The sequence below is a fragment of the Rhinatrema bivittatum genome, chromosome 11, assembly GCF_901001135.1.
Source record: "Rhinatrema bivittatum chromosome 11, aRhiBiv1.1, whole genome shotgun sequence".
Lineage (NCBI taxonomy): Eukaryota > Metazoa > Chordata > Amphibia > Gymnophiona > Rhinatrematidae > Rhinatrema > Rhinatrema bivittatum.
The window spans coordinates 44,314,982-44,337,053 of record NC_042625.1 but is presented as its reverse complement, the minus strand read 5'-3'; the positions used below and the strand labels follow the sequence as shown (position 1 = coordinate 44,337,053).

General features: G+C 41.9%; 1 protein-coding gene across 1 annotated transcript in view; it reads left to right on the top strand.

Annotated features, from left to right (window-relative positions):
- GALNT9 (polypeptide N-acetylgalactosaminyltransferase 9) overlaps positions 1 to 22,072 on the top strand; it is a 249,449-nt gene that overhangs the window by 214,108 nt on the left and 13,269 nt on the right. Inside the window, exons 7-8 of the mRNA XM_029571589.1 lie at positions 8,207 to 8,392; positions 21,575 to 21,712. Coding sequence (XP_029427449.1) covers positions 8,207 to 8,392; positions 21,575 to 21,712 — 324 coding nt within the window. The remainder of the gene's footprint in view (positions 1 to 8,206; positions 8,393 to 21,574; positions 21,713 to 22,072) is intronic.

The following is a 22,072-nucleotide window of genomic DNA, read 5'->3' as shown; positions in this document are numbered from 1 at the left end:
TGTAATTCCCTATTCTTCAACTTACCTCTTAATACAATTCACCTACTACAAATCTTGCAAATCGCAACTGCAAGAATACTCACTGGATCTAAAAACACATGACCACATCACTCCCACACTTATTTCTCTACATTGGCTCCCAATTAAATTTAGGATTGAATACAAAATTCTATCCATACTACATAAAATAATATATGAAAAACAATCAAACTGGCTTTCTTCATCCATAAAATTGCATGCTCCAAACAGAAACCTCAGATCAGCAAACAAAGGACTATTAAAGATTCCTCCCTCACGATCCAAACAAGTCACCTCAACTCAAAAGAGAGTAATTTCACTTGGAAGCCCCAAACTCTGGAACACCCTCCCAATAGATCTCAGAATACAAGAAAACTTTTTAGTTCTTTCAAAAAAGAACTAAAAACATGGTTGTTTACCAAAGCCTACCAACTCACCCACTGATTCAAAACTCCGCTCCCTTCCTTTAACACCAGGAAAACAGATGGAACCAAGAAACTTATGATTATTACTCAACTCTGTAATATGTTTTGATTAATCTACAAACCTAGTTCATAAATGATATCTACTTTGTTAACTACCATATGAACCAGTTTTGGTTTTTTTTTCGAACATTGTTAAACATCGTAACTTTGTAAACCGTTGTGATGGCGAAACCGAATGACGGTATATAAAACTCGATAAATAAAATAAATAAATAATGTCTATGTGCTACCTGAACTTAAGATGAGCTGCATTCTTTGTTTGATTTTGCTTTTCACTGTAAATAATATAGAAAGAGAGTATGTGCCCCCCCCCCCCCCCCGGCGCAGCCCAGCACAGGTCAAATCAACGAGAAAGCAAAAAAGGGGAGATCCCCCTTGGAGTATAGCCATTTGGCTATTTGAAATGCTAGGGAAAGGGAGGATGCTGGGTCAGGATTCCCAGAGGAGTGGTAGATATTTCTAGGAAGCCGGAAGGAACTCTACCACCTGCCTCCCAACCTTCCCTGGCATTTGCCCCCCCTAGGGAAGTTGGAGATGACTGAATGATGTGGCTGTATGTGTGACTCTCAGGGCTGGTGCAAGGGTATTAGGTGTCCTAAGTGAACCTTACAGCCTTGTGCACAACTCCTGCCCCCAGCCCTCTGTCCTCCCCATACACAATTAAAAATTATGCATTTATAATAACAAATTTTACATGAAACAGGACAAAGTACAATCTCTGAAGTAAAACATCACTTATAATATATACTTTATATTTACATGCACTGTTGTAGTTCCAACCAGAAATCCCTGCAAAAAAAAAAGACACTTGGAACCCATGTAGTATTGGACCTATTGTGAAGTGCGTTAGGTGCAAGCTTGGCCTTCAGAAAGCCGTGAGTAAACTGAATTACAAACTACAATATAATACAAAACAGTTTTGAGTGCTGGCAGTTGGAGCCAACTGCCAGCACTCAAAACAGTAGCAACCCTGCCTATGAAAAAGCAATGCTGTAAATATTATACCAGGCCCTAAACACCCATACACCAATATTAGGAAAATAGAACAAGCCAGGCTGCTATACACCCCTCACAGAGATTACACAGTAGCGGTCATCTCGGTCAAACATGAAGAACATACGGACCCTCACTAAATATAGAATAAAGAGACCATAAAGTACAAATAGAATGCAGACAAAAACTGTACTGGAAACCGCAAGAAGCCAGCTCTGTATGCAGTGCAACATTGGAAAATCGAAAACATCACCATTCCTTATAAAACAAACTACAATCAAGAAATATAAAATATCAATCTAACAGTAAAAACATGCTAAAAAAATTTCAAAACAGTTGACTCACTCACCCCCTTCCTTCTCACTCAACCCCTTCCCTGTCCTTCCCTCCTCTCACACCTCCTTCTCCTCCCCCTTTCTCCCCAACACTTCCTCCCTTTCCTTTCATATCCCTATACCTCTTCCCTTTCTCTCCCCTCCTTCATGTCTTCTCCCGTCTCCTACTCCTCCTCTCTCTTCCTTCCCTTTCCCTTTCCCTTTCCCTCTCCACACTTCCTCCCTTCCTTATCTCTCCCCTACCCTCCATCTCCCCCACAACTTCACCCTTCCTCTTCTCTCTCCTCATTCACTCCTCCCCCCTTCCCCTCCCCTTTCCCTCTCTCTCCCAACTCCACTCCCTTCTCCTCCTGCTCACTTATTCACTCCCTTCCTTCTTAAAGAGAAGGGAAGGGGAGCAGAGCTATGTGAAGGGGAGTGAAGAGGAGACTGAGTGAGAACTTCCCCTTCAGTCAGCTCAGCCACCCCTTCCCTCTAGGAAGGGAAAGGGGACTGACCTAGGGGATGGGTAAACGCCGCCGCCAACTTTCTTCTCTTCTGCCTGTAGGGAGTGGGAACCCCGTGGGCAGGCCACAAACATCACCACCACTTTCCTCCTCAGCGTACAGTGACATTTATCGCAGGGGATTCAATATCACTCTCTCAGTCCTCTCTTCTCCTCCCATATGTGCTACCTACCCGCCCTCCCCAGTCTACAGCAGTCTCGCTCCCTAAACCCCCTCTCTCCTAGAGACAAAAGACACATGGAACCCATATGGCATTAGGCCTGTTGTAACATGTAATGGATGTGGGCTTGGCCCTCAGAAAGCCATGAATAAAGAATTACAATATAGTAAACTCCCCATTCCAAAAACAGCACTAACTGCCAGCACTCAAACTACAAAAAGGCAACACTGCAAATATTACATCATGCTTTAACATATCTCCTATTTAGAAAAAAGAAAAAGCCGGGCTGCCTAAAATACCTGTAAAATAAAAAAAATACATGTACCTAAAAATATTGTACAAAAACTACATAAAACTACATAAGTCCCTTCTTCAGATTTCAGATCAGAGACATTCTTACCTAAAGATGGATCCTATACTGTCTCAATAATTCATGTTTAGTAGTTTTGGACAATACTTACATAACCAATAAAAGCTATCTTAGCCTGTCAAGCCTACAGTTTACCCCAAAAGACAAATCTGCCATATCAAAACAACACTAACTCCCAAAACTCAAACAGCAACAACTCTACTTAGGAAAGAGCAGCACTGTAAATATTACATCAGGCCTTAGAAGACCAATACACCTCCTATTGAAAAAACAACAAGACGGAATGCTATAGACCTACACAAACTGTACACAGCAAAATCCCTCAACTTGATCACACAAACAGAATACAGACCCTTACCAAAGGCAAAATAAGAGACCAACAAACACCAAAAAATAAATATAATACATCAAGCATAAAAGTAAAACCATACTAATAAAAATAATGAATATTTAAAAACTGAGTAGAAAACCAATAATTATAACCTCAAAAAATGTTTATAAAATTTTCCAAAATAAATTTCAAAACAGCACACGTGTCCAATGATAAAGCTAATTTTAAAAATCTCTCAATCTTCATTCCTGTGATGTTTCAATTTTCAGCTGCTCTGAAATTGTTGTTGATTGGTGTAGGGGGAGCTGTAAAAACTTTATCCACTCACCACACACAGGCTCTCACTCCCTCACACATATGCACACAACACACAGGCTCTCTTCCACACTACCCACTGGCTCTTACTCACCTATTCACATTGGATCTCATACACACCCAGACACTAGCAGTCACACATACACAGACATCCTCACACCCAGGCTTTTACCCACCCATTGAGCACACAAAGACTCTCAACCCCTCTCCACCATGCAAACAGCTTCTCTCCCCCACCCCCCACTCAGAGCCTCTCCCCCCACCCCAACGCAGAGCCTCTCTCACACACATACTCCAACACATAGGATCTCACCCACTCATGAAGTCATACACACACACACACACACACAGACCATCCCCCACCAAACACAAACACACACACACACACCTACACTCAGGCTTTGACCCAATCACCCTCCCTTATATACAGTACACACATACTGGGTCCTACCCACCCACCCCCATACACAGAGCTTCTCAAACCCACCCCCAAAGAGCCTCTCGCCCACACATACACAGAATCTCACCCACCCACCCAGGTAGTCATCCACACACAGGTAGTCACCCACCCACACCCAAGCAGTTACACACACACCTACACCCAGGCTCTCACCCCCCCCCCCCCCTCCAACACACACATAAGCAGTCACGCATCTACCCAGGCAGGCAGACACCCACCCACACAGACAGTCACCGGCACACACACATAGGGCCTAGGCCTTTTTTCCAGCTGCCAGTAAGATGGTGTCCGCTGTCAGCCACCCCATCCTCCTCCTCTCTTATGTCACCAGTTGTGGGGTGAGCAGCCGCAGGAGTCGCGTTTATCCCGACGTCATCTCCTGCTGCCACAGCTTACCGCAAGACTGGCCCTGCGGCAGCAGGAGATGACGTCGGGATAAACGCGACTCCTGCTGCCCGGGGTTAGGGACGTGTGTTGCCACCGAGCGGATCGGGCAGGAGTTCTGTTTCTCCCCGCCCGATCCGATGTGTGACTTTGGGGGCGGGGTGAGGCGGCGGCTGCAGCAGAGGTGTGGTTTTGGAGGGGCCCTTTTTGCTGCTCCAAAATTCTGCCGCCTGAGGCCGCCACCTCAGCCTGCCTTATGAGAGAACCGCCCCCGTACCAGAGTTTACCTCCTGGCTCTTTCCCAAGCCGCTATCGCCCACGTTGCCACACACCGTAATACATTTGAGACCTTTCACTTCAGAGCAGTACCAGTAAGAACAATGCTACTTACCTAGAAAACAATCTAATCTCTTGTCATTGCTTGCTGCCTTATAACAGTGCCTACACCTCCACCCATATCGAATGACATTCTGTATTCGTTAAAGGATTAACGAAGGGGTCCCTCCGGGGACAGGGACCTACCTACACAACCCGAATGTAGTCTGCTTTGAAGTGCCAAAAAGCGGAATATAAATGAAATAAAATAATAAAAAGGGGACTTGGGCCCTTAAGGAATGGTGATGCCAGCCCTGACATCTAGTGAGCGTAAATGAGACTCGCAGTGGGCTATGCCTCTTTTTATTTGCCTTTTAGTAAGAATTTTCCTGGCAAGCAGGGTTTTTCAGTGGAAGTAATGAAAGTAATTTTTTTGCTCTGAGGCCATTAGTGCCCCTAGAAGGAATATTTATGTGTTTGTGTATTTAGCTCAGGCCCTTTCATTGGTAGCTCAAGGTGAGTTACGTTCAGGGAAAAACAGAAAGGAAAATCCCTTTATTTCCACCATACTGGGGAAGTAAGGGTTTAACTTCTTTGCAGTAATTATGAACTTTGGAACTGGTTCTGCCAGACTCTGACTTCTCTCGGGGGCAGTCTCTCCAAATGGGTTTATTTCGTGCACATCTTGGCAGGAATGAACCTCATTCTTTAGTTCAGGGTATGTTGGCAGTTAACTCAATCTCTCATATTTACTGCTCATGCCCTCGTGTTTCTTGCTATTGCTGTTGGCTGTGGGATCTGGAGAACCAGTGATCTCCCTTGTTATACTGTACATATTTCCTTAAAAAAAAATTGGCAAATTGGTAGCAGCAAAAGGACTTGGCCTGACTGTTGATGGGTTTGGAATCGAGTGAAGTGGATGGCTGGTGAGTTTTCCTGTTGAAGATTCCAGTGCCTGCTTGGAAAAAGAGGAAGCCAGGACCACTTTATATCAACTGCTCGACCATTTTGAAGAACCCTATAGTCAGTAACAGGTTTGGACTTCCTTTACCAACTGATTATATTTTGTATTCCCCAAGCTGAGGTTACAGATATCTACTTCTGCAAGCTTTGGAATGGAAAAGTATCTTTGCATTAATTAAAATGTGGGGATAAGCATGAGAATAAGAAGTCGGATTACAAGTAAATGCATTGGTCAGTTTAGGACAAAGAGCAGGCTGGGCCTTGCCTTCCCCTAGAGAAATGCATATGTTGCATACATGCATCCCATGTTTCGCGGACTTGCAAAGGGTGCAGTTTGCCTGTCACATGCATGCAGCACGTCCACCTTTCAAATTATGGTGATGTTGGATGCTCCTGCATTTTGTGGGAACCCCTCTGGGGGTTTTTTTGTCCAACTCATCTGGGTTGTTTGCACTGAAGGCTCCAGAGCCTCAGTTTCTAACAGGTCGATATTCAAAGGGTTTGCCTGGGTAACTTTTTGAATTACCTGCCCAAAACCCAAGATCTGAATATTTCCCCCTGCTGTTCAGTCAAAATTCTAACTGGGTTTCATTACCCGCAAAAACTTTAGCTGACTAAAAAGAAGAGGTGATGCATGTGTTCTAGGGGAGCAGTTACATTTTAGCCAGCGAGTGCTGATATTCAGCTTTTTACCCAGTTAGTTAGGTGGGTGAAACTGGATAACTTTATCTGAGCAACTTTAATCAGGTATTTTCCACTGAATATTCAGGTAGTTTTACCCAGATAGCGCTCCTGCTCACCAGCTTGCTGAATAGTGACCTCATTTTCTCCTATTCTGTGGTGAGCGAGGAAAAGGTTTAGTGAATGTGAGGCTACAGCTAAATGGGTAGCAGGCCAGCAAAGTTCCTGAAAATCCTCCAGTATGGTGTTGAGAGCCCTTGAAGAGTCCAGACTTTTAGGGATCTGTAGAGTTGAGTTTATCAATGGTAAATAACTATTTCCGCTGAATTTAGTGACTTCTCACACTATTTCCCTTGCTGCTGAATTTAGCACCTCTCTAGCTTTGCTGCTGTGTTAAGCATCTGTCCCGTCTAGAAGACGTCAGAGAGCATAAATTTGTCATTCAGATAATGTACAAATTCAGGAATCCAAAAAGTACAAACCATGTCCAGATGAACAGGAAAACTGTGCAGTCAATGAAATGGCGACACTGTAGATCGCAGCATTAGCTGGGGACAAAGAGCAGTATCCTAATCACTAACATAGATGCTTACATCCTAAAGTAGTTTTTTAGTCATGGTTTCTGTTTGTGTTTTAATTATGTTTCTCTATTTTATTACTTAATGTTTTTATATATGTTATTTTGTAAAGTGCTTTTGTAGCTTCAGCTAATTATGCGGTATGTAAATGTGTTAAATAAATGTCACTCTGATTATTAAAACCATTCATTGTGCAATTATACAAAAAGGTGAATTTCTTCTGGAGATGCCCCGACCCTGATGTATGTTTGCCAGAAGATGAAGGCACATCTTAGGTTTCTTCAGGGCTATAACTAGGGCTGGGCGAAAGTGCAGCCACCCAGGGCTCAAAGCCCCTCGGGAGCAGAAAACTGAAACGCTAGCATGTGGGTGAGAAGTTAGGAGGAGCGCTATTCTCCTCCTCCTATCATCCAAGTTGACAAAGGGAGAGAGGAAAAGAGGACAGGGTATACAAATATTCTTGCTTGCTCCTTGCATTCAAATGCTGGCTTTCAGCTCTGGATTTTGTTTGAGCCTCTTATCGGGATTATTTTTTTTTTCTGATTCCTTGGCATATAACTCATAGGCCGATGTAATAAGATGCACATGGCGGTGTACATATATTAATTGCAGTTGTGCACACATTTTTTTATGCCTTACAGCTTCTCTCCTGAGTTAAAAAGGATTTCAGCTACAAAAAAATGGGCGCACAAATGAGCAACTCCTCCATGCAAGTCTAACGCCAGTCAAGGCATTAACCATTTCTCCGCAGTGCAGAGAGCTGGGTCAGCTTTACTGATGTTTTCTTAACGTTTAACTCCTTGCCAGAGGTGGAGTAACATTTCTGGGGGAATGAGCCTGGTGTGGGGGTTCTGTGCGTGGGATTTATGTGCAGACAACACAATTTGTGTGCAAAGCTTTGTGCACAAATCGTATTTTCGGTGCACAAAACACGTTTTGTGTGGATAAATCAAGTTTTGTGTACCTAACATGTTTTCTGTGCAGAAACCATGTATATCTGTGTGCAAGTATATGTCTGTGTGTGCATCTTTGGGTTAGCACACATTTTTTTATTTAACTTCCGATGCACTCGCTTTCCATTAGCATGGGGAGTGAACTCTTTTTTTTTTTCAGTAAAGGAAATGTGTGCTGAAGCTCAGCGTACATTTTTGAGCCACATCTTACTTCATCAGGTACACACAGTTGTAAGCTCTTCTCGAAAAGCAGGTTAATAAACTCGTGTCCAAGGATGAGCTCTTAACTGGTCGTGGCAGTCAGCGATGGCCTCTGGGAAAAGAACGCCGGTCTAAAGCTTCTGACAATGTCCTTTCAGGTGTGGCAGTGTGGAGGAAGCATGGAGGTGCTACCCTGCTCCAGAGTTGCCCACATCGAGCGCACAAAAAAACCCTACAACAATGATATCGATTACTATGCAAAGCGCAATGCCCTGCGAGCCGCGGAGGTCTGGATGGACGAGTTCAAGTCACATGTTTACATGGCCTGGAATATACCAATGTTGGTACGTGAAAGCTGTTCTCAACTCATCCCCTTAACAGGGAAGGGGCTAGTGCCATGGAGTAGTAACACTGCTGGGTTCCTCAGTATAACGGGACGGGACAGGGGTGGGGGGGACTCAAATCAATGGTTCAGAACTAGACCAGGAGAGAGATTAGATCAGTGTGAGCTCTGCATATCCTAAAACACTGTGGTCCTAGGAGAAGGAAATAACTGTAGTAATATTATATTCTGCTACAATTCAAGGCAGTTCAAAATCCAAACATACTTTGAAATTAATTCCTTTTGTAAGCTCCATGAAAGTCAATCCACTGAGTTTCCCAGCGTCACCTGCAGTTAGCTAATAGCTCTTGAAATTTGTAGCAGCTTGAGTCATCACTGTTTAAACATCAGCCGCCCCATTTTCAAAACCTTGCTGAGCATGAAAGATAACTGGGTATCTTTAACCACATTTTCAGCTGAGCCTAACTGGCTAGATTTTCAACTGAAATTTTACTTAAATCTAGCTAAACAAAATTTGCCCAGCTGGGTTTAGATCTGCTGTTTTTCTCCTCGACATTAACTGGGTAACTTAACAGACTAGCACTGAAAGTCAGCACTAACTGACTAAATTCTGTTCCCTGGGTTAGCTGCACCCCTGTATGCAGCTTGAATAAGCCTGTTAAATTTAGCCAGTCAGATAGGAGAAACTTTTAACCAGTTAGAGTTAACAAACTAATTTCCAAAGTTAGCCAGTTAAATCTTTTTAATTCCACCTCTGTATGACAGTTTTCCTCGGTGACTTTTAAACCCTTTAACTAATATTACTATGTATGTGCATTCAATTTAGTAATCTGAACTTAATCAGGCATTTTCATTTGTTTGTTTTACCCTGAAATGAATATACAGTCTCTCTGAAAGTACTGAAAATATGTGGGTTCATTCATGTGGAAAGTATAGTACACTATTTGCAAATAGTGCGCTGTTTGTGAATAATGCACACTATTTTATGAAGTAAAATAAAAAAAATGAAATAAAAAGCCCATGAAATAAAAAAAATGAATAAAATAAACCAAAACAAAAAAAAAAAATTCCCTGCATTTCCCTAAATATCACTTCACATGCTAGATTACTCTTTGGTAGGTGACCTGGAATCATCCTATTGTACTGTTCGCCCAAGTTAATGGAAAGATTGGTACAACAATACACTGTCCTATATTACAATATATCCAACAGTACGTCACTGTACTCTGTGGAGTCACTCCTGTGATTCACCGCGCTACATTAGCAGTTGCATTGTGTACAAACACGTGCCTCTACCTTAGGCAGAGAACCTTCACACTTTTTTCCCCATAAAGGTCCACTAGAGGCAGAGAAAGCACGCCATTTACAAGATTGGGAAAGAGTAATGTTGTCTGCCCTCTGCTCCTTTCTCACTGCTTCAGTGCCCAGGGGCTGTTTAGCATGGAAGGCCAGTGGCAGACAGGAAGCAGTGTCAGGATGGCAGCATGCTGGGGGACTGTCAAATAACGCAAGAGCAACTTTCTCCTCCTGATTATTACCCTCCACCACTTTCCAATACATTTTGAAAGCAGAAGCGAAGAGGAATTAGAGCAGAAATTAATTACTCGGCTACTGCTGTGTCCTTGGTGTTTAACGGTGCACGACAGGGTCTGCCCTTTGGTAGAAATGTTGGGAAATTAAAGGCAAAACACAAACTGTAATGGCACTGACTCAGCTGTTGGAGATTTTCTCGACTGCTTCTGCTTTGTAACAGTTAACATTTTGGTTCTTTATTTTGGTGTTTTGTTTTTATCCTGGGAAGTTCCTCCTGTTCAGTCAGAACCAGGGCTGGAATCTGGTTCCATGAGCCCTCATTCCCAGCTGCCTGGAGATTGTTTTCCCTATTTTATATCCCCTCCCAACTTGCGTTAGACCGGGTACCTCAGAAACAACCCTAGGCCAGGGGGCCTTGCAACGGTGCTCCTTCCAAAACCCTGCAATCATGGGACCTAAATCTGGCCACTAGGTGTCACTGTTGCATGATGACTGGGACTCCCTCCTCCCTCAGGGCCATAAGTGCTGCCCTCCACAGCAGCCACAGTACCAGCCGGTCCTGGGAACCTACCTGGGTCCTGGGAACCAACCTGGGTCCTCAGCCTTGCCACTGAGCCACCGGACCAGTCCAATGGTTAACTTACCCCAGATATTGTCCCCAAGTTCAGTCCCAGAATGTGTGCCTTATATTGATGTATTAGAAAATGTCCATTGCCCTTTACAGAATACAGCACCGACTGATGGATACTGCCTGGCTGTTTCCCCAGACGTGCAGTATAAAACTCATCAACCAGCTGCAGACCTCTGCAGTCTCAGGAAGCTTGTCAATAATGCCATTTATTGCAGGGAGAGTTTTTAGAGTCAGCTTCCATGTGTTTTAGCCATGTCATGGTAATGATTTATGTTCTAGAAGGCTTATGGCACTTCTCATGCAATTAGAGATGTCAGACCTTTTACCCTATGCATGTTTCATCCATGCTGTGCTTCTCTAAATGAAAGTAAATAAAAGATTATATTGCTTAATGTGACAAGCCTAGTATGTCCAGGCATCTGTTCCCATAAATAATGCAAGCATTCTCTTCAACACAGAGCAGCTTCCCTGTACACCTTGTCCAGTTCATTATCCAGCTCTTTATCTAATTAGAGGTGAGAAAATAAACTTTCTGCTAAATCTGTTTACTATACAGTTCGGACAGATTGCCTGCATGCTGAGATTGCACATCTCATTTCCAGTCCACTTTTTTGTTTTTACACACCACCCCATTCTGCTTTTAACCTGCGGAAGATAATCTTCGGATGCACTTTATTGCCGTGAAGCATAAAAGAAGCACTTTAAAAAGGACAGATGGACCTGCAGTCCATTAACTCTGGTGTAAAACCAGGCAGCCGTACTCTGTTGTGCGCTAGAAACCCCTTATTTTTCCAGAAAACAATCAGCCTCGGAGAATATGAGAATAGCAATATCCTCTTGAGTTCTTTTTCACATGCATAGAGCTTTGCAAATATGTTTGAATTATTGTAGATGCAATTGTGCCAACAGAAAAATTATCAAAAGATGGAGCTGTGCACATGAGTCTTCAGGACCACTGAGGTCCAGTCAGATGAGCTGACTCTTCGGGAAGGGACCTATGTGGTCTGAAAAGGACATATACAGAGTTAAATCTTTGGCTAAGTCTCCTTTGGTCCAATAAAACACAACACTAGCAACAATCAATCAGTTATGTGCCATAACCAATATGGCTACTGTGATTATGGCTATTGGGGAAAAAACTAAAGCTTGTAAAATATATGTGCTGCAAAGGACACCAAATGCCTCTAATCTGAAAACACCCTAAGAATACTATGCAAACACCAAGCCAACAAAAATGGGTGCAAATGTTTTCTTCTGCTGTAGAGTTTGTCCAGTACCTAATTAGAGAGACAAGTGCCACCCATAAGCCTATGTCTTCTCTCAAGATGTACACTGTTCTTAATTTGTTTTGTGATTTTTTTGATGCAGTTTAAAAAAAGCAGTTTTATAGAAATGCAAAAAAGTTCTTAAGCTTTCTTCCACTTTGTTTAATGCTCCCCAGCCAGCAGTAATACAGATGTTGGAGAGGGTTTTACGAACTTTTCTGTACCTTAATCGGACTTTAAGTTGCTTCACAAAGTGGAAGAAAGCTTAAGAACTTATTTGCATCTCTATAAAACTGCTTTTTTAAAACTGCATCAAAAAAACACACACAAAAAAAGAAAAACGGTGTACATCTTGAGAGAAGACATGGCCTTATAGGTGGCACTTGTCTCTCTAATTAGGTACCGGACAAACTCTATAGCAGAAGAAAACATTTGCACCCATTTTTGTTGGTTTGGTGTTTACAAAATATAGCTACTGCCCAAAAACTTTGACAAAATGATGTCTAGCTGTGTTGTGATTGGCAGTGCTTGAATCTTGGAACAGAGGCTAACAGATTGTCACTTCAAGGTCTGAGGCAAATGGGAATGGAAGGGTAGGGTGTTCCTTGACCTTACTGTCTACAATGAGCTTTTATCTGGTCTGTTTTGTAATTGATAATGTTATCAAATCTGTGTGTGAGCTTTGTTGGCTGTGATAGGAAACTTGAAAGATATCTCTTTGCTGCTTTCATCAATATTACTTATTATCATCATTTATTATCTAACGCCAGCACAGCGAGGGGGAGGGACCAGCAAAGAGAAACAGAAGCCCAGTCTATGGTATTGAACAACACCTGAAATGCACCGAAGGCCAAGTTCTTTGAGGTTCTGGACATGTTGGCAGATTTCCACTGCCTGCTTCAGAAGATTTCAGTAAGAAACTTCAAAGCATCTGAGGCCTCAAAATAAGCCAGCTGGCCTCTCAAATGATCTTGATTGGAGAGTTGCCGCAATGTTTGCATCGGGACCTATCTTCATTGTAACATTAAATTGGACTTTTTTATTCCGTTGTCCACTGAAATCTGATTTACCATTTGCAAAGCGATTTGTTTTCTCTTCAGAATTGTTATATGCCTTTGTAGTTGGACAATTTTAAATTGCAGTGAGAAATAATACAAAAAGAGAGACAATTACAGTGAGAAATGAACATTACTTATATTACCCCTGTTTGGGAAGCAGCATTTTGCACCCTATGTTTTTTTTTTTTAAATGAGATATTCTGTATGCAAGTGCTGTGCACTTTTGAGGGTTTGCTTTTCAGTGTTTGGATGACCCCTACAGCGTCCTTTCTATTGGATAAGGTTTGTCTCTTTCTTGCAAGAAGGCACGGAGCACATCTCTCGAGTTGGGTTGCAATTAAACAATGACATCAGAGATGTGTAGCGGAATTTTTGCTTTCTTCCCTTGATGAAGAAAATGTTTTGAAACCCAATCACATGGTGTGGATTTATTCATAGATGAGGAATCTATACATTACACTATGAGCCCATGTTATAACAGCCTGCGTAAGGCTGAAGTCCTTTGTTCATGTGGACTTCAACCCTAATTTTCAAAGTGAACTTATGTTGAAATTTAGCAGGACCACGCGTATCTTAGAGCAGTGTAGGCACTCACATTTACTTCTGCTAGAGAGGTATAAACGTCCATGCGTACGTATTTTTGAAAATTGAAAGTACTTGTGTGAATGATTTTCCCCACCCCCAACTCCATTCCCAGGAATATCTTTTTGCAGTATTTGTAAATGGTACCCACAAAATCACTTCCACAGGTACTTTTATGCCTACAACCCCGGGGTAATTTTCAAAAATCCCATTTGTGCATGAAAGAGCTTTGGAAAATTAGGCCCTTAGGACCCCACTGGGATCCCTACTAAGGAGTCTGGCCTAGTAGTTAGGTCGGGCCCTGGATGCTGCTGCAATGGTTTATTCCTGCTTGCATATAAGCAAGGGACCCCTACTGACTGGATTGTTAGTTTGGATTTTGAGACAGTATGAGTTGTTTCTTTCCATTCCCTTAAATTTGTAAAAGTAAAGGCCCAAAGTCCTGGCTGAAGAGTTTTAGAACGTGAAAAGATTTGGTTCCAGCTCACATCCAGTGCTTGGTAAATGACCTCTCTCTAGTTTTTGAGTTGTGTACTCAGGGTCTGATTTTTGTTGGGAAGATTTTTTTTTCCACCTTCCCTACCCCAGAGAGAGGAGTGAAGTTCTTTTTTGGTCTTATCTGTGCTTCTTAATGCAAGGTATTTGGTTTTCCAAGTCGGCAATTGGTTTAACAAAGGAATAGCTATCCAGCTGGTACCACAACCGAGAGGAGACAGGAGAACATGGGCCTCCACACTGATTGGTGCTTATGAACCGTAACTGGCTAAGAAGGTGCCCACAGGATACAAAGGAGAGGTGAGGAGAAAATCAGAGATTGCAAGATCGAACAGTGAACCCCAGCTATTGTGGAGGAGAGACCACATTGGAATAGGAGGATCCTGTTTATTTCAGTTTACCCAGGGCATGCTTCACATGCCACCTAAACAGAAAGTGGACCTGAGGCAGAGTTTTAGGGACCACGGATTCATTAATTTGCAGATGTATTGCTCTTAAGTGCTTATCAGAGAGACCTGTATCAAGTATCTATATTCTGTTCATGTTGAACACTGTATTCAGTAACGTTTTATGTTGGAACTCCACCAGAGTGTTCAGATTCTTTATTGCCATTCATAAGAAGAGAATACACTTAATGATAAGTTCTTGGAGGTTCATCTTCCCCTGCACCCATGGAGAATCCTTCAGTCAGGGCAGTATTGATAGAGACTTAGCCCCAGTATTGAGTATTGAGCCCTGTGACTACTTGCAGCCCACCCAAGTCGGGGTTACATGGGTGTTGCTGGTTCACTGTGAGGATGTGGTAAAAACATTTTATTTTTATTTATTTATTTAATGAGTTTTATATACCATCATTTGGAACATCAAAATAACGCTATCGTTTATTTATTTATTTATTTATTTATTTATTTAAAAATGTTTATATACCGCTTTTACAAACAAAGTTTAGTCAAAACGGTATACAATATATCAGTCAAAAAAACTCAGAATATAAAGTAAAACTCAATTAAAAATTACAAAAAATATAATAATATAAATAAACTTAAAACAAAACCATAATTATTAAAAAATGAATAATAATAATACTAATAAGGTGCCATATGATTAATGCATGAAGAGTAACTGATTATTTAGTGGGTGTAATTTTGAATGCAATTTGAAAAAAGTGTTTTTAAAGATTTTTTAAATTGTTTTGAGTTTGATATGATATCATAAAGATATAAAATAAAATAATGCCATCATAGAGACACAAAGGGCCACTATGCCCCAGGGAACTCCTCTGGTGAGATCAACAACTTCAAGGCACAAGGACGGTAACTTTCAAACTGGCACGTGAGCACCCATGTGCACACATTCATCTACCCAAGCCCAGGGACGTGGCGATTTTATAACTTCCAATAAAGAGAAGTCCAGGAAAGGAAAAACTGTATGTCATTTATCAAATAAATCCTTCTAACATGATTAGCACCAAAGGAAACCATGAAAAGCATTTTTTTAAAGTGGCAAGACCATCATATCGGCAGGCATCATATTTTGCTGCAGATTTCACTCCAACTATTTTTTTTACTGCCTGAACATTTTTAATCATCGGTCAGCCCACCAACCTTCCCAGTTTTTTAAGCAATTTTTCTTGCTCATAAAGAGGTTGATTTTTGAAAAAGCACACAGGCATCCATGTGCGTGCGGTTCCCAGCGTACGCACATAAACGCGGCTATTTTATAACATGCGTGCGTCAGCGCGTGCATGTTATAAAATACGATTCCCGCACACACATACGTGCCGGATTTTAATGTCTGCGTGCGCATGGCCTCTCCCGCATGCAATGAGGGGATTTTAAAAAATTATGCGCGGTGACACGAGTAGGGTTTTCCCAGTTCCCTATCCCCCTAACTGCCCTTCCTACCTTTTCCCATCTCCTCCCCGATCCCTAACACCTACCTAGCTAGGCCAAATTTTTTTGTTTTAATACTTACTGCTCCTTCGGAGCAGAAGTAACTTTACAGCACGCGCTTCCCCGGGACAGGGCGTAATGGCTGCTGTCCCAGTCTGCCGCTTTTGCATGGCCCAGCACTTCTGCGCGTACTGGGCTATTTCTAAAATGCACTCTGTGCACGCTCAGCCCAGCCACGTGCATATCTCCCGGATTTTACGTGTGCCGGGCTTCAAAAATTCGGCTGATTATTTTTTAAATATATTATTAATAGTTTTTTTTATTTATTTATTTCAAAGGACTTATTACCCATGCCCTCTGATGTTTGGGGCGGGTTACAAATAATACAATCATAATCAAAACAGTAAGAGTAAAAACCATTTATAAATAAACATATGTAATAAAACATAACAGTGAAAAGAGAAACTGTGAGTGAAAAGTGAAACTTATCTTAAATGTCCATCAGAACGCCCATCTGGACTGATTAGATTGTCACTCCAAAAAAAGAAGAACCATCATACCAACGTAGTCCATGTTTCGGAAGTTACCAAACTTCCTACCTCAGGGGACTAGTCTGTATCTTCTCTCCGGATTATTCTTTACATGTTCCTTCACAAAAAGATGTTTTATTTTTAACTCATAAGATGTTCTGTTCGCCCTCAAGAAGTCCTCGTGTGATGTTAATTTATCTGATAGCGTTTCCCGTGTTGTAATGGCGCTTCCTATCCCAATAACGTCTGACATCATAAATAGTGTCATGTCTGAACAGACGTTTTCTTGACTCAAAGGCACCTGGGAGTGAACAGAACATATGATGTCTGCTGATATGATGGTCTTGCCACTTTAAAAAATTTATTTTCATAGTTTACTTTGGTGCTAATTACATTGGAAGGATTTATTTGATAATTGATAACTTGCACATAGCAGAAGTAAAGTTACGTGGCAGGAGAGCATCAGCGCACAGGGACGGTAACTTTCAAATAGCTACGAGAGCGCAGATGAACATGCCTATGCAGGTTTGTGCTAATGGATGTGGCCATATTATAACATATGCGCATATATGCATGCATGGTATAAAGTAGGCTATACACGTGTACATGTGTGCACAATTTTATTTGAACGTGCGCATGTGTGCGAAAATACTGCCTGTACCGCATAAGTGTGTGTGGGGGGGTTAGTAGACACACACGTCGACGCCATTACCAGTTTCCCCAGTTCGTTCCTAGTTCACCCAGGTAAAGTGTAGGACTTCCTAAGCTCCCTAGTTAATTAAGCCCCCCTTTTACCCTGTTTAACCCCAATCCTTAAAACCCCACTGACTAGCCTAGTTTTTTTTTTGTTTCAGGGCTTACACGCCATCCATAGCAGAAGTAAAGTTATGCGGTAGGGGACCCTGGCACGCACTTGTGTGCGTAAGTATTTACATGCTGGTTTCATTCCCAGAATGCTCATGCACTGCCCAGACCACACCCATGTCCCTGCTTTCTAAAAAAAAAACGTTTGAGTGCATACTCGGTTGCCTTTTAAAATCCACGCAACGTGCGCCGGGCCAATTTCTGCACATATCTCCCGGTTGTGGCACTCACTGCGCTTTTAAAATTCACTCCCTAAGTATTTATGCACACATCTCATTATCCCGCCCTGAAAAGCCCATGCCCCACCCAGACCTTGCCCCTTTTTGAAAATTTCCGAGATGTGCAAACTCTGGAGATACGCATGTATCGACAGCTTATCCGCTCAGTGCACACAAGCCCAGCATATTCATTCATCCCGAAATTAATGCAGGCATTGGGCTTTTAAAATTCACCATAACCCATTATGTCCCAAATTTTTTAAGAAGCTGTCCTCTAAGTAGGACACAGTGGTTTAGGCTGGTATCCACTGGGCATCTCTCCTGACGAGATCTGCCACTTCAAGACACAAAGCAGTATCCTGCAGGCTTCCTTCATGATAGGATCTTCTACTTAAGAAAACACAAAGCTACATATTCCCACTCTGAGTCAGCACACAATAGATTCCAGGTTAAGCAGTGTTTATTATTAATGATGTTACATGTTAGAAAGCAAGGAAGAATACACAGATCTAGCAACATAATGAATCAAAAGTCAGCAATCTCCCCTGTTTCCCATGCCCGCAACTTAGGAGTAATAATTGACAAGGAACTATCCTTCAAGAACCACATCTCCGCAAAAATCAAAGACGGATATCACAAACTCCTAACCCTACTATACCTAAAACTTTTCCTTTCCCCCAACGACTTCAGAACAGTCCTCCAACTACTCATCTTCTCCAACCTAGATTTCTGCAACTCCCTGCTTTTCAACTTACCTCTCACCACCATCCGACTGCTCCAAATCCTTCAAAACACAGCCACCAGAATACTCACAGGAATGAAAAAATACGATCACATCACTCCAACTCTCATTTCACTACACTGGCTCCCAATAAAATACAGGATTGACTATAAAATACTATCCATATAATACACAAAATAATATATGAAAAACAAACAAATTGGCTAAGTGCATCCATAAAACTCCATTCATCAAACCGAAATCTCCGTTCAGCTAACAAAGAACTATTAAAAATTCCACCTGCTCGTCACAAACTTACCTCAACTCGGAAGAGAGCCATATCCCTAGGAAGCCCCGAACTATGGAATTCCCTCCCAACCGAACTGAGAACACAACAAAATTTAAAAACCTTCAAAAAAGAACTAAAAACTTGGATGTTCACCAAAGCCTACCAAAACTCCCTATGACTCTGTGCTACAACTTCCCTCTCTATCAGCCCATATAAACATGCAGATCCAATCCAAAACACGTAATTTTACCTGTACAATTTACAGCCAAACTATGTTTATAACGAATAAGATAACTACGTTAACAAGTGTATGAATTTTTGAACACTGTTAAACATCGAAACTTTGTAAACCATTGTGATGGCGAAACCGAACAACGGTATATAAAACTTGATAAATAAATAAATAAACAGCAATAATTGCAGTGATAAAGTAGTATAAATACTTTTCTTATGATTAGGGCAGCTGAGTTGTTTTTGTCGGTGAGGATTCCCTCTCACTGTCTATCCCTCTGCCATCTCCCTTCCCTGCTTCTTTTAGTTATAGCCTTTTCATTTGCACATCTTAAACCATGTTTTGCAAAACACATCCATGTTCTCAAAACATACCGGCTTTCTCTTGCAATTCTAACTTCCTCACCATTGTCCTGCACATCTTGAGTTTACTTCTTCTATTTTCACACTTATTTATTATTTATTTATGATCCTTGTAGTCAGCTACATCCAAAAAAGATCAAAGAGGAGTACAGTTAATTATAAAATACATATAACACCAAACAAAATCATTTCAAATATACTTCATCAAATATGGAAACCTTGAGCTTGTTATAGTCATGTGATGTATGTCAGTGTGAGAATCCTGAGTCCACTCTAGGCCTAGTTTCTAAATATATCCTGAACCAGAGTAGTCAGGCTCAAGCTTAATAGTTCCATTATAATGGGAAAAACCTTAGGGGTTGATTTTCAAAGGAGCGCGCGGCCGTCCATGTGTGCACGGTTTCCAGCGCGCACACATGGACACGGCTATTTTATAACACGCGCGCACATGCGTGGTGGATGGTCTCTGCGCACACGTGGCTACGCAATCAGGCGTCCCCCAGTTCCCTCCCAGTCCGCTCCAATTAAGGAGCGGACTGGAAGGGAACTTTCCTATGCCTAACCCTACCCCTTCCTCCCTCTTCCCCTCTCCTCCCCGACCCCTTCCCCCTACCTAACTCTTCATTTTTTTTAATTTTTTACCTTACTCCTCCTCTGGAGCAGCAGTAGATTCCGCGTGCCGGCCGGCTGCCGGCGCGTGCTTCCCCAGGACAGCGTCGAATGGCACTGTCCCGGCCCACCCCTTCTGAGAGGCCCGACACTTGTGCGCGTATCAGTGGTTACGCTTGTGGCCGGGTCCTTTAGAAAATGCACATGGCGCACGCAGGGCCTGGCCACGTGCGTAACTGCCGGTATTTGCGCGTGCAGGCCTTTGAAAATGTACTTGTTAGTATATTAGATCCACAGCGTTTTAATTTCATGGCATAGTGACGGCGGTCTTTGCCATTTGTATTTAAGGGCTCCCAAGCATGAAGGCAACAGTGCAGTGCAAATCAGGACGCTGCCCACATGTGTAGTGTACCTTGTTCCACTGACAGCAGTATGAGATTGGCAATACATTAGCAACTCATTCAAAACTCATGAGCAACCATCCCAGTAAACTAGCTAAAAAGGAGCTGGTCCTTCTAGATTTACAGTGCATTCAGGCAATCTGAATATGAGGTAACTGTATAATTACCTCTAGTAACAAAATATTGTACATAGTTATTAATATTGGTATGATGAATGCAGCATGTACAGGGCATACTTCTACCTGACTGAGACAACTAACAATTTCAGTTTTATATAATTAGATGCAAAGAATGTGATGCTGTATAGGCAGAGTAATTACAGAGTGTATATATTATTAAAGGGTCATTAACACCATATAAAGTGTTACCTTAATTACAGTAGGCATCAGCCATATAGAGAAATCAGTTATAGTCAGTTTGTTGAGATAATGAACTTCTGCATAAATTTCTTATTCAGCCAGCCTATGTTATAGTTTATGTTAATACACACAACTAAGTCCTTTCATCTGTTTTGCAGTCTAATTATAAAAGCGAAATGAAAATAATATTACATGACACAAAAGTGAGATATGCTAGTGCATTTTCTCTATTCCGGCAGCATATGCATGTCATGTTTCAGTGATCTGGACACGGGCTATGAGGCTAGTACACAAACTGCAGTGTTCTCACACAGTATATTGGTATCTGTTTTCCAGAGCAGATCCCTGCATGGCCAGTTTTAGTGGCCCCAGTATCATAAGCGGCTTTCTTGGCAATAAGTGATGTCACTGAAACAGAACTTCAGAGTGCCTGGCACTGGTCTGGCCCACTCCTTAGTTTCTGCCCTAGGCTCTAGTGCGTCTAATGCTGGCCCTAGCTACGGGAATCTCAGGGCAGATCCATTACCTTCCATGGAGGTGCCAGAAGGTCTTCTGCAGATGACTGTGGCAAACCTATTGTAGATCATGGGGAAACTACAGTATTTTAGTAGATGGCCCAATATAGATAAGTTTTCCATGAGAAAGACATTTGCTGCAAGAAGGCTGCATTGTAGGTAATATAGTCTCTTTTGGGGGTAGTATTTCCAGATGGGTTTGTTTTGCACTTACTATGTAAGGAATGAACCTCACTCTTAAGCTAGGGCATGTTGAGTATGATCTCAGTCCCTCAGATTTACTGGTAGTATTCTTCTTAATACTTACATTGTGCCAAAAATAACTTACTACTACTACTACTTATCATTTTTAAAGCACTGTTAGACATACATGGTGCTGTACAGATACATACAAAAGACAGGCCCTTCCCATGGAGCTTACAATCCAAGCAAGACAAATATATATGACTTCTTCTGGAGTCTGTACATGTAGGACTACCAGTCCATAAAGACCAGAATAGATGGAGCTCACAGGGAAAGGGAGCTCAAGAGGCAGGTTTGGCTATGGTGTGCACTTCCAGTAAAGATATGAACCTAATCAATTTCAATGTGCTGGCATTTCTCAATCACTCCCTCTCTGTTTTCCAGAATCCAGGGGTAGACTTTGGCGATGTCTCTGAAAGAATAGCCTTAAGGGAACGTCTGCAGTGCCGCAGCTTTAAGTGGTACCTGGAGAATGTCTACCCAGAAATGAGAGTTTACAATAACACCATCACATACGGAGAGGTATTACACTGCTCCATGCAGCCTTCTTGTCGCTTCACCAAAGCATGAATTTGCCCAGACTTAATCAGCTGGATAAATGCTGCATGCTTTACCATAACATGCTTTTCTGCATTTATTTCCATATACGCAAATAATGCCAACCAATCTGTCAAACATTTCTTTTTTAAAGTGGTAGGGCTTTGTAATAAATCTAATCAAATTTAATGTAATTGAAACTAAATACTGTAAATTTTTCATATAAAAAAATAACCACACAGATATATTTCAAGAAAAGTGTAAATTTTCTTATTTTAAAGGTGCCCCGTGATCCGAATAGAAACTGCTCTTGCACTTTCAGGATACTGAACTCACTTACATTAT